This window comes from Acomys minous, assembly GCF_964271855.1.
Source record: "Acomys minous genome assembly, chromosome: 12".
NCBI classification, from domain to species: domain Eukaryota; kingdom Metazoa; phylum Chordata; class Mammalia; order Rodentia; family Muridae; genus Acomys; species Acomys minous.
The window spans coordinates 107,809,475-107,822,405 of NC_140493.1; the positions used below are offsets into that span (position 1 = coordinate 107,809,475).

The 12,931-nt window shown below is 46.8% G+C and overlaps 2 protein-coding genes across 5 annotated transcripts in view; one reads left to right on the forward strand and one right to left on the reverse strand.

The window, feature by feature from the left end:
* Positions 1-638: 638 nt before the first annotated feature.
* Positions 639-2,328, reverse strand: H3-3B (H3.3 histone B). The gene is made up of 4 exons (XM_084749020.1): positions 2,173-2,328; positions 1,665-1,802; positions 1,410-1,563; positions 639-1,314 (listed from the first exon to the last, which is right to left on the reverse strand). The coding sequence occupies exons 2-4, from the start codon at positions 1,790-1,792 to the stop codon at positions 1,186-1,188; spliced, it is 411 nt and encodes a 136-aa protein (XP_084605146.1). The 5' UTR covers positions 1,793-1,802; positions 2,173-2,328; the 3' UTR covers positions 639-1,185.
* A 9,191-nt stretch (positions 2,329-11,519) lies between these two features.
* Positions 11,520-12,931, forward strand: part of UNK (unk zinc finger) — a 30,271-nt gene continuing 28,859 nt past the window's right edge. For 2 of the 4 annotated variants that reach the window (XM_084750109.1, XM_084750110.1), the window contains exon 1: positions 11,520-11,727. In XM_084750109.1, coding sequence (XP_084606235.1) covers positions 11,624-11,727 — 104 coding nt within the window. In that variant the 5' untranslated portion in view covers positions 11,520-11,623. The other 2 variants (XM_084750111.1, XM_084750112.1) reach the window with 2 other exon arrangements.

Below are 12,931 nucleotides of genomic sequence, written 5' to 3' on the forward strand. Positions count from 1 at the left end.
TAATCTCTAAAAAGCTAAAACTAAGAATCTAGATTAATAGATGTATTAAAAGCTTTGCATATTCAATTTAGGTTTGACACTTAGTTGAATAAACACGTTTATTTGTAAATTTAGTCAACATACATAATTGACCTAAAAACTTCAATAGGATACTTCTAAAAACCACTTGAAGGCCATCTCTATAAAAGGGATTTTGCCAGGACAGTAACCAGGTGTAACCTAACCCATCTTCATTGGCAGAGGTCCAATAAGCTGAAGCTGTATTCTTTTCCCATGTTTAAACTTCACAAGGAAAAACAAGCCTTGTACATGTTTTCCCCCCTTAAAGATTAAAAAGAAACAAAACCAAACTCAATCTAGTGTAAGACCAAACACAATGAAAAGCTGCACTAACTATATTTATTGGTTAAGATGATGCTGGTGTGAATAACTTGTTATTTTACTCTAGAGCCCTTATAAATAAAATCCCCGTTAGTGTAGTGTACCAGCCAGAGGGTTAGGGTTAGTGAACATGTGGTAGAATGAGGACTTAGCAAGGCTTAGTACGCAATAGCATCTTTTCTTCTACTTTGCTAAAAGCAAATGCAGCCTAGTCAGGACTAAACTACACACACCTTAATGACAAGACTCCCCACCACTTGCGAATGTAAAACATTTAATTTAAAAATGTTGAACACTACAATATATAAAATAGCTATTATAAATGCACATAGTGTATTCTATAGCTGCCAGGTTTACTTTTTTTTTTTTAAGGAAACTGTTACACTGTGGTTAAAACTTGTTTCTTCAACCTTTGAAAAAGCCCACATTCTATCACAGTGATGTATGGTTAAACACTTGGATCAAGTCATAACCAGTTTTATTGCAAAAGGACCCTGTACACATTTATCAATTCTAGTACCTTAATAGCTACCCAACAAGTCATTAACATACAGAAACATGCATGAGAAGCAAGAAGTATCACCCATCCCTTCTGCATATTAGCAACTTGTCACTCCTGAGCCACAGTGCTCACATCACTGAGGTCTGTGAACAGTCACTCTTAAGCATTCATCCTGAGTGAAAGATGGAATGACTTAAGTACAAATGCAACATATTATAAACAACTTCTTACAAAAAAAGTCACAAATTAAACCAAAGTATTTTACAGAATTTACTACAAAATGCCATAAAAACCGCCTTGACTTAAGCTCTCTCCCCCCGTATCCGGCGAGCCAACTGGATGTCTTTGGGCATGATGGTGACTCTCTTGGCGTGGATGGCACACAGATTGGTATCTTCAAACAACCCCACCAGGTATGCTTCGCTGGCCTCCTGTAGAGGACAAGAGCCACAGAGCATTAACTCCCCGCATGGAGGAATCAAGCCGCCGCCCCCCCCCCAATGCCACCAAGCCTTTGTCCCTTTACCTGAAGGGCACCGATGGCTGCACTCTGAAACCTCAAGTCGGTTTTGAAATCCTGGGCGATCTCCCTCACCAACCTCTGGAAAGGCAGCTTCCGGATAAGCAGCTCAGTCGATTTCTGGTAGCGACGAATCTCTCTTAGAGCCACGGTCCCGGGCCTGCGGCCATCAGAAAAAGGAGGGCGTCAAACACCACGGCGACGAGCGAGCGACAACAGCTCCCGCGGACAGCGGCCAAGTCATTGTTCCCCGGTGCCTACCTGTAGCGGTGAGGTTTCTTCACCCCGCCGGTAGAGGGCGCGCTTTTCCTGGCTGCCTTGGTGGCCAGCTGTTTGCGGGGGGCTTTCCCACCGGTGGACTTCCTAGCGGTCTGCTTGGTTCGGGCCATTTTCTCTCACCTGCAAGACCAACAGCGTTCGAGGCCAGGTCGCCCGGCTCTCGCTGCCCGGCGCCCCTCCTCCCGGCAGCAGATGGCCGCCGCCTCCTCCCCCTCCCCTAATGACTCAGGCTGCGCCGAGCGGCGGCCTCCCCCGGGAGGGGGGAGCGCGGGGAGGAGCTACTTGCCGCTCCCCCGGCGCCCCGGAACGCCGCGTCGAGACTTGTGAGTCACCGCAGCCGGGGGAGCAGGCAGGACGGAGGCGGCGGAACCCCGGCTCACGGTCAAGCTCCGGGGCTACCACACCGACCCGGCCGCCGGCTGCCAGCGACCGCCCGCGGGCGCCGGAAGCCGCGGAGCCTCCGGCCGCCCGCAGCGCCGCGAGCACTCACCTGAAGCCGAAGTCTGAGGCCCTTGCTGGGACCGCCGCGCCGCTGCTAGCGCTCAAACAAGAGCCGCAATCGCCGAGTAGAACGGGAAGATGCTTCTCCAACGATCGACCAAACCGCTCTGCGCTCCAAGCCCCCCGACGCCTCCATATTTATACAGACGCTTCACGCTGCGTCCGTGCGTCATAGAACCCTTATTTGCATACACCAACGACTTTTTCGATTGGCGGGAGCTTTCGCCGACGCGCTGACATCTCCCGACACAAAGGCCGTACTCCGGGCCCGTTTCCTGATTGGTGAATGCTTAGGCCACTGATTGGCTGTTAAAATTGCTTCATGATTGGATGGATGCAAAGAGGAATAGACGAATCAGAGTTTAGCACTAAGCACCTCTCCTGATTGGATAAAATGGAGCTATGTTTGGATCCTTCTCTTGGTTCCAAAGCTCTACAATAGAAAGTCAATGCAAATGAATTGCACTAGTCTCTTAGAATTAAAGAAAGTCGGGCCGGCAAGCGCCTAAGACTGTTTGCATCAAGAAACCAGTTCAGAGGGATTTTCCAAAAATATATAATAATAATTACTTGTATAATTGTTATGATTTTAATGTAGAATAATATGCGTTTCCTGAATAATTAACTTTTTGTTATATTTTGATCATTTACTATAGTGTATTTTAAACTATAAAGCAATTGCATGGTGGGGAAGGGTACAAGACACAAAGAATCAAAATTCAAAAAATGATCTTAGAGTTGGCTGGTGGTGGCACACACCTTTAATCTCAGCATTTAGGAGGCTCAGAGGCACGGAGATCTCTGTGAAGTTGAGGCCAGCCTGATCTACATAGAGGGTTCCAAACCAAACAGGCCTACCTTATGAGATCTTGTCTTTATAAAACCAGTTTGTGGGGGCTGGAGAGATGGCTTAGTGGTTAAAAGCACTGACTGCTTTTCCAGAGGACCTGGGTTCAAATCCTAGCACCCACAGGGCAGCTCACAACTGTCTGTAACTCCAAGATCTGACACCTTCATACAGGCAAAACACCAATGCACATAAAAATAAATAAATGTCTTTTTTTTTTTAAACCTGTTTGTTTTTTCCCACCAGCACTCCACAAACTCAGTTCGGAGTGCTCACATGTAATATTGGTAGATGGAAACAGGATCCAAAAATTATGGTCATCCACAACTACATAATTCAATAATTCAAGGCCAGTCTTTGACATGTTAGCACTACCTTTAAAAAAAAAAAAAGCAAAAGAAGCTGGCTGTGATGGATAATCCTTTAATCCCAGCACTCTGGAGGCAGGCAAATCTATGTGAGTTTAAGCCAGGAACAGACCAGCCAGGGCTACACAGTGAGACCTTGTCTCAAAACACAACAACATAAGCCCTGTTTTTTGCATGTTTAATTCAGGTCATCACAAAATATTTTATTTCAATGTCCTTAAGAGTTAAATAAGGGGGCCGGGCGTGGTGGCGCACGCCTTTAATCCCAGCACTCAGGAGGCAGAGGCAGGCGGATCACTATGAGTTCGAGGCCAGCCTGGTCTACAAAGTGAGTCCAGGATAGTGAAGACTACCTGTCTTGAAAAAACAAAACAAACAAACAAACAAAAAACCTGACAGATTTGTAGCCACTAATATTTGTAGATTTTGTTTTGTTTTTTTGGAAGAGTGTCTCTTCATAGGCCTGACTGTCCCAGAATTTGCTCTGTATACCGGACTGGCCTCAAACTCAGGAATCTGCCTGTCTCCCACATGCTGAGATAAAAGGCGTGCACCACAACACCCGACTAGATTTGTTTATTTTATGTGTATGTGTTTTATCTTGTGCCCACAGAAGACAGAACAGGGCAATGGATCTTTGGATGGCTGTGAGCCACCATGTGAGTGCTGGGAATTGAACCTAGGACCTCTGCACAAACAGCAAGTGCTTTTAATTGCTGAGACAGCTCTCCAGCATTTATAAAAATCTCAATCTGACGCCGGCGTGGTGGCACACGCCTTTAATCCCAGCACTCAGGAGGCAGAGGCAGGCGGATTGCTGTGAGTTTGAGGCTAGCCTGGTCTACAAAGTGAGTCCAGGACAGCCAAGGCTACACAGAGAAACCCTGTCTTGAAAAAAACCAAAAAAAAAAAAAAAAACCTCAATCTGAGCCCGCTCATGGTGGTGGCACACACCTTTAATCCCAGCACTCAGAAGGCAGATGTTGGCAGATCTCTGTGAGTTTGAGGCAGCCTGGTCTACAGAGTGAGGTCCAGGACAGCCAGGGCTACACAGAGAAACCCTGTCTTGAAAAAAGAAAAAAACCTACTGTTTACTTTTGTTTAAATAACTATCTTCAGCATATTGCAATATTCAAATATATAAGACACCAAACCAAGCTTAAGGTTATCAGTCAAGGCCCAGGAAATTGAAGACAAGCTGCCTGCAATTCCCTGTCCTCCTGCTTCTTGTTTTGTTTTGTTTTTTTTTTTTTTTTTTTTTTGAGACAGGGTGTCCTCCTGCTTCTTAAGTGCTGAAATTACAGGTGTGTGCTGCCACAGGCAATTTTTGTTTGGTTGCTTTATTTGCTTCTGAGATTGAATCTTCACATGTCGCCCAGGCTGGCCTTATATTCAGGATCTTGCCACACCCCACAAAGGCCTGCACACAAGTGTGCACCACTATAAGTAGGCATATCTGAAAATCTTTGTTGTTGTTGTTGTTCAGACAGGGTTTCTCTGTGTTAGCCTTGCCTGCCCTGGATATCTGAAAAAAAATCTTAAACAATAACTCTAGAAAGAGAAATCAAAACTAACACCAATATATCTGTTATTAACTGGTGTAGTATGGTGGCGAGCACACTTCTACAAACCTGTGAATTGTGACTGTTAGGGTCTTCATTTATAAAGGTGCCGCTTTCAATCCCAAGGCGCCACTGGCAGAGGCAGAAGCAGGTGTACCTCGGTGGGTTCAAGGCCACCCTGGTCTACACAGTGAGGTCCTGTCCAAAAAGAAGTGGGTAAGTGGGTCTACCCTGCCACACCTGGCCCAGGGGTCACCCTGCACAGTATTAGTGGTGCAGACAATGCATAGTAATTTGAGAAGGTGAAAGAAGCATCTTTGACACAGACTCTGGTATGAGAAGTCCTCCCAAAGTTTTACAATTTTGCAAGGTGAGCTGGGCGTGGTGGTGCACGCCTTTAATCCCAGCACTTACTGGCAGAGGTGCGTGGATCTCTGTGAGTTCAAGGCCAGCCTGGTCTACGAAATGAGTCCAGGACAGCCAAGGCTACACAGAGAAACCTTGTCTTGAAAAATCAAATAGCCGGGCGTGGTGGCGCACGCCTTTAATCCCAGCACTCGGGAGGCAGAGGCAGGCGGATCGCTGTGAGTTCGAGGCCAGCCTGGACTACAAATCGAGTCTAGGACAGCCAAAGCTACACAGAGAAACCCTGTCTCGAAAAACCAAAAAAAAAGAAAAAAAGAAAAGAAAAATCAAATAAATAAATAAATAAAATAAAATTTTGCAAGGTGAACTTTGTAACACTAGGGAGCAAGGGTTTGGTCCTTGCAGTAAGCACCTACCCACTGAGCTACCTCCCGATGCCCTGAGTAGTCTGAGCTTGGCTTTCCTTAATTAGGTCAGATTGGCCTGGAAGCGCCTACATTGCCAAGATAGTTATTGCTTTCACCTCCTTAGTGCTGGGATTTCAGGTGTGTGAGTGAGACCATGTGCCCACTCCATCCCCTTTGAGGCAGGGTCTCATTATGTGGCCCAAGCTATGCTGGAAATCACTAAGAAATCTAGTATATCTTGATCTTATGGCTATCCTCCTGCCTCAATGTTCTGAGGGCTGAGATCCACCACACTTAGCTCTGGAGTCCTCTTAACAGGTACCATACAGCTTTAATTATTATGTACCTTGGTTTTTGTTTTTGTTTTTTGTTGTTGTTTTGGAGATAAGGTTTCTGTAGCCTAGATTGACCTTGACTTATTTATTTTAGAAATTTTTTTCCGTTTGGTTTTTTTGAGACAGGATTTCTCTGTGTAAGAGCCTTGGCAGTCCTGGATGTGATTTATAGATCAGGCTGGCCTCGAGCTCACAGAGATCCACCTGCCTCTGCCTCCTGAGTACTGGGATTAAGGAGTGGGCTACCACACTCCGCTCGGCTAGTTTGATTTTTCAAGACAAGATTTCGCTGTGTTGCCATGTCTGTGCTGGAACTGGCTCAGTAGACCAGGGTGGTCTCAAATTCAGGGATCTCTGCCTTTTTCTGTTTCCTGGGTTCTGGGATTAAAGGCCTGTGCTATTATCTTTTTTTCCCCCTTCAAGGCAGGGTTTCTCTGTGTAGCCCTGGCTGTCCTGGACTCCCTTGGTAGATCAGGCTGGCCTCGAACTCACAGAGATTAACCTGGCTCTGCCTCCCGAGTGCTGCTTTTACAGGTGTTTGCCACAGAGCCCGGCTCCAAGCTCATGTTTTTATGTTTTGAGAGATGGTCTCATTAAGTAGTTCAGGATAGACTTCAACTTGCGGCAATCCTCCTGCATTCTGTTTCTTTCTTTCTTTATGGTTTTTCTTTTTCTTTCTTTCTTTTTATTTTTTATTTTTTGGATTTTCAAGACAGGGTTTCTCTGTGTAGCCTTGGCTGTCCTGGACTCACTTTGTAGACCAGGCTGGCCTTGAACTCACAGAGATCCGCCTGCCTCTGCCTCCCCAGTGCTGGGATTAAAAGCATGCGGCACCACGCCCGGCTCTTTTTGGTTTTTCAAGGCAGGATTTCTCCATACCCTTGGCTGTCTTGGACTCATTTTGCAGACCAGGCTGACTTTGAACTCATAGTGTGATCCCTCTGCCTCTGCTTCCCAAGTGCTGGAATCAAAGGTGCGTGACACCGCGCCCGGCCTGCCTTCTTGGGTGCTAGGATGACATGCATGGGCCATTACACCCAGCTATTTTTTTTCCCTGGGTTTTAGGAATTGTCAAAGGCAATCTAAAACCTGTCTGAGGCAAAACAAGGTGTAGCTGTGCTTCACCCACCCAAGCATGACTAGAGCAGCGCACCCGCTGATCAGTTCTTATTAGATGTTTTTCTTTTTCCTGAATTGACAAGTGGGAGGAAAAGCAGCACAGGAAGTGGGGAGGACCCGAGCCTACAATATAATCAACACAAAACAAATGAGGTCAGGAACACAGTGCACGTGACTGAGGCAGTAAGGTGAAGCTGTGGGCCAGGTCCCACAGTGCTACAGTCACAGCCACAGGAAATGCAGTGTGTCCTCGGGGCTCCTGTCCTGACCTGTCCCTTTTCCTTCATTAATTAACTTGCTAAGTGACTTTTCTGGGTTCCAATTTCCTCTTCAGTAAATTAAGCAATTTGGATGACATCATCTTTTAATTCTACAGCACATACTTATTTGAAAACTTGTGTCATACCCTTATTATTAAAAATTAAATCTGAAAAAAAAATTAAATCTGCAGTGACTTCACACTTGGAAATTTCAAGGGACAACATACAAACCAATTCCTTGGATTTAATCATAAGAATAAAGCAGTTTGGGCTGGTGAGATGGCTCAGTGGTTAAGAGCACTGACTGCTCTTCCAGCGGTCCTGAGTTCAATTCCCAGCAACCACATGGTGGCTCACAACCATCTGTAATGACATCTGGTTCCTGTATCTGCCCTGTAGGCCTACATGCAGGCAGAATACTGTATAAATAATAAATAAATAAATAAATAAATCTTAAAAAAAAAAAAAAAAAGAATAGCCATGTGTGGTGGTGCACACCTTTAATCCCAGCACTCGGGAGGCAGAGGCAGGTGGATCGCTGTGAGTTCAAGGCCAGCCTGGTCTACAAAGTGGGTCCAGGACAGCCAAGGCTACACAGAGAGACCCTGTCTCGAAAAACCAAACAAAAAGAATAAAGGAGTCCATTATCATTTCTATGTGACCTTTTGGAATTGTTCACTTTCAAATAGCTCTAGTAGCAAAAACAATTGACTTAGCCTGTTTAGGAAATACCAGTTTGTCAGCTTTGTAAGATGACAAATTGGCTTCCAGCGTGAGCTTACCCAGAACTAAATAAAAAAAAAATATGTGTCACTCTTGACCACTAGCAATTTCCATTTGCCCCACCCTCTTTTACCCCGAAGGTTATTTGAAATGTGCTTCACTTTCCTCCCCGTTTCTTTTGAGGGAGGCTCTTTTTTTTTTTTTTCCTTCATTTTTTTCAAGACAGAGTTTCTCTATGTAGCTTTGGCTGTCCTGGAATTCTCATTGTAGACCCGGCTAGCATTGGCCTCGAACTCACAGAGATCCACTTGCCTCTGCCTCCCGAGAGCTGGAATAAAAGGCGTGCACCACCATGCCCAGTGAGCGAGGTTCTCACTGTGTAGTTTGGCTGACATGGAGTTTGTTATGTAGACCAGGAAGGCCAAGATCCATCTCTTCTGTGTCCAACTGCTATGATTTAAAGGCATGCATCAACAACTACACCCAAGTTCATTGTTTGTTTGTTTATTTATTTATTTATTTTTTGGTTTTTTGAGACAGGGTTTCTCTGTGTAGCCTTGGCTGTCCTGGACCCGCTTTGTAGACCAGGCTGGCCTTGAACTCACAGCAATCCACCTGCCTCTGCCTCCCGAGTGTTGGGATTATAGGTGGCGCCCCCATGCCCGGCTCCCAGCTTCATTCTTTTTTTTTTTTTTTTTTAAATTTCTATTTTATGTGTGTTAGTGTTTTGCCTGCAAATCTGTCTGAGGGTGTCAGATCTTGGAGTTACAGACAGTTGTGAGCTGCAATGTGGGTGCTGGGAATTGAACCTGGGTCCTCTGGATGAGGAGTCAGTGCTCTTAACTGCTGAGCCATGCCTCCAGCCCTCCAGCTTCATTCCTTTAAAAGGGTTTTCATTTATTTGTTTTTCAAGACAGGGTTTTCCTGTGTAGCCCTGGACTCACTTTGTGGACTAGGCTGGCCTCAAACTCACAGAGATCTGCCTGCCTCTGCCTCCTGGAATTAAAGGTGTGTGCCACCACACTCAGGTTTAAAAGTGGGTTTTGTTTTGTTTTTTTTTCGAGACAGGGTTTCTCTGTGTAGCCTTGGCTGTCCTGGACTCACTTTGTAGACCAGGCTGGCCTCGAACTCACAGTGATCCGAGTGCTGGGATTAAAGGTGTGTGCCAACACCCCCGGCTTTAAAAGTGGATTTTAAATTATATTTTATTTATTAACTTGTGCCATGGTGAAAATATGGACCCTGTTCTCTTCTCTCACTGTACAAAGGATCAAACCTAGATCCCAGGCTTGGCAGCAAGCACTCCCCTGCCCCCTTGAGACAGGATTTCTCTGTGTTGCTTTGTAGACCAGGCTGGCCTCAAGCTCACAGAGATCCACCTGCCTCTGCCTCCCTGAGTGCTGGGATTAAAGAAGTGTGCCACCGTGCCCCGCAATAGCAAGCACCTTTAACCCTCACTGGCCTTCTTCATGCTATGGAGACCTAGCCTTGGATTCACTACAGCTGATTTGTCTCTGGAGCCCCGGCTTCCACCTCCTGCCGGTGGGATTTAAGATGTGTGTCACCACACATATGCATTTGCTGCTGCAGACTGAACTCAAGCTTCCTGCTTGCTTACCCTCCAGCCCAGATGCACTTCTTTAATGAAACGTTTATTAGCTAACATGATTTCATTTAACAAAACAAATCAGTTTTTAAAACAATGGATTTGAGGGAGGGAAGAATGGGAGGATACAAGGGATGGGATAACAATTGAGATATAATATGAATAAATTAATAAAATATATTTAAAAAAAGAAAATGATTTGACTATATGTGGTGGTGGCATGCCTGTAATCTCAGCACTTGGGGGCCAAAGACCGGCAAGTCTGTGAGTTCAAGTCTAGCCTGATCTACATATCAAGTTTCAAGCTAGCCAGGGCTACATAGTAAGAGCCTGCCTCAAAAACAAAAAAATAAGCTGGGTGGTGGTAGTGCACACCTTTAATCCCAGCACTTGGCGGGCTGAGGCAGGCAGGATCTCCCTGAGTTCAAGGCCAGCCTGGACTACAGAGCAAGTTCCAGGACAGCCAGAGCTGTTATACAGAGAAACCCTGTCTCAAAACAAAACAAAACAAAAAAACAGAAACAACGAAACAAAACAACAAACAAAAATTAAACTGGACAGTAGCATTCAAGGGCAGTTTGGTCTACAAAGCAAGTTCCAGGATAGCCAGGGCCACACAGAGAAACCCTGTCTAAAAAAAAAATCTGTTTGACATAGGTTGAATATAGAAAACACTGTCAAATGTAAAGGATGATCTATGATGGACATTTTGTTTTTGTTTTTGTTTGTTTGTTTTTGAGACAGCCTTGGCTGTCCTGGACTCCCTTTATATACGAGGCTGGCCTCGAACTCACAAAGATCTGCCTGCCTCTGCCTCCCGAGTGCTGAGATTAAAGGTGTGAGCTACCATGCCTGGATATAATTTTTTTTTTTTTGAGACAGGGTTTCTCTGTGTAGCCTTGGCTGTCCTAGACTTGTTTTGTAGACCATGCTGGCCTTGAACTCACAACGATATGCCTGTCTCTGCCTCCCGAGTGCTCGGATTAAATGCGTGCACCACCGCTCCCGGATTTTAATTCACTTCTTACTCAGACTCTGACCCTTCATATGGCATCTATCATGATACTTCTCAACAATTTACCAGTGTGTGTACTTAAGAGACCAGCTAGAGATTAAGTTCTCCCTTGGACCCTGAGTACTGGAAACAAGGTGTCCGGGCCAGCCGTGAAGTTCAGGAGGAGACCAAGTGGAGGGGTTCCAGGTTTCAGGGTTGGTAAATGTTAATGAAGCACAGGCACTATATGGTGTGTTGTAGTTTTTCTTTAACAACGCTTCCTCAAACTGTCTGCTAGCCCGTACACTTTCTCTAGTAATTAACAGGCTACTACCATCCCATGAAGATGTAGGCTGACAAGCTTCCTTGCTTGAAGGCAACGCTCTAAGCTGACTTTAGAAACCGTGCACAAATTGTACTGGTACGGAGGCAAGGTGATTACAGCACTGTTGGTAGTGTTATTACACTTGTAACATTCTTGGTTGAATCGTCTAAGACCTCCCTAACTGGATCCTTGTACTCCGGAGGTTCCAGTTTCAAGGAAGAATTCTCCTCTTCCCACTAATTTACAATTTACCACAAACTACAATTACCACAAGCCACCGCGGGTCCGTCGCATCCGGGACATCGTTCGCAAGGATCCCTGGGTATTGTGGTCTTGCGGTTTGGCAGTGACCCTGTGCCTACAGTAAAGTTTCGGCGGAAAGGAGGACCACAACTCCCAGCAATCTTTGCTGCCGTGCGGGGGGTCTTCACGTTTTCGTGGCGCGGCGCAGGCGCTGTGGGTCTTCGGCGCGGACCGCGCAGACTGAATAATAAAAGGGGAGCGGCGAAGAGGCAGGAAGACAGGACCATGTCGAAGGGCCCCGGGCCCGGCGGCTCGGCAGCTTCCTCGGCGCCCCCGGCCGCTACCGCTCAGGTGCTGCAGGCACAGCCCGAGAAACCGCAGCACTACACGTACGTAGAGCACCCCCCCTGCCGCGCGCGCACGCCTGACGTCAGCGGCCAGCGTGAGTCACGCGCGCAGGGAGAGCGCGAGCCTCCCCCCCCTTTTTCCCTTCTCCAGCTCGGCCCAGACCGGTTCCAACCTGCTGGGGCCGGTCCCAGCTTCCTTTAACTGTCACCAACCTCTGGTCGGGCTGTGGGGCGGGAAAGTTCGGTTTCAGTCTCCCGAGTTGGCAAGGCAGGAGCTCGGGTCCCGCATCCACATTTCTCAGGCTAGGCCATGGAGGCCTGGATGTTGCTCAGACCCTAAAACCCAAGTACCAGGCTCTCGGGGGAGCGATAAGTCCACGACATGACAAGTCGAGTTCTGTAGCGCCCAGCCCTAGCCCTGCCTAGAAATGACTATTTGCTCGAAGTCTCGGGAGGAGGTCTTTTGTATCTCGCAGGCCTGCTAGGTTGTCCCCGAGAATCACCCATGCCTGAGTAATCCCTTAAACAGTCAAACATGTAGACACGGAATCACTTCGTGCAGGCTGCACTGCCCAGCCTGAGCCAGCGACGCCCAAGGGGCGGCTGTGTGATTGCAGGTCCCACTCAGAATCTGGCAAGAGGGGCCTCAGGTAACTGACGTACGTGTAGAGATTGTCAAAATGGAAAACCCCTGATCTGCCCGTGGGCAAGCCTAGGTACCTGTCTTCCTTGCTGTCACGGTAGGCCTAGGTGCTGTGGGACACAGGCCAATGACGTGGTTCCTCTTGAAAAGCGGTGTTGGTTTCCGTTCCCTGCTGTGCCAAGGAGTGCCTCACATCCCCACTAGGTGCCTGAGCCCCGTGTTGAGGATAGCTCAACCTATGGAGGTAGAACCAGAGCGGTTGAGCACCACGCAAGTAAACCAGGAGCAGGAACTAATCTGTTGGGGATACAGAGGAGCTCTGGCTTAACACTTGGAAGGCCTTTTGGGAGATGGGACTGGGAGCATTGCTTATAGGTGGTGTATTGGTTTCTTTGAGTGACTAAAGTTGACTGACATGCGAACTTGACTGCAGTGTAACTCAGGTTAGCCTTTCAAATATGGTCGTCAGTTTGTTGGTCTTTTCGTCTTCTTTTTGTTGTTGTTTGTTTGTTTGTTTTTTTGAGACCGGGTTTCTCTGTGTAGCCTTGGCTATCCTGAACTCACATTGTAGACCAGGCTGGTCTCGAACTCACAGAGCTCCTT

Coding starts and splice junctions, on each gene's coding strand:
- H3-3B (XM_084749020.1), bottom strand. CDS start 1,792: ATGGCCCGAACCAAGCAGACCGCTAGGAAGTCCACCGGTGGGAAAGCC. Junction 1,564..1,664: donor AAGAAACCTCACCGCTACAG/GTAGGCACCGGG, acceptor TGATGGCCGCAG/GCCCGGGACCGTGGCTCTAA. Junction 1,315..1,409: donor CAGCCATCGGTGCCCTTCAG/GTAAAGGGACAA, acceptor TGTCCTCTACAG/GAGGCCAGCGAAGCATACCT.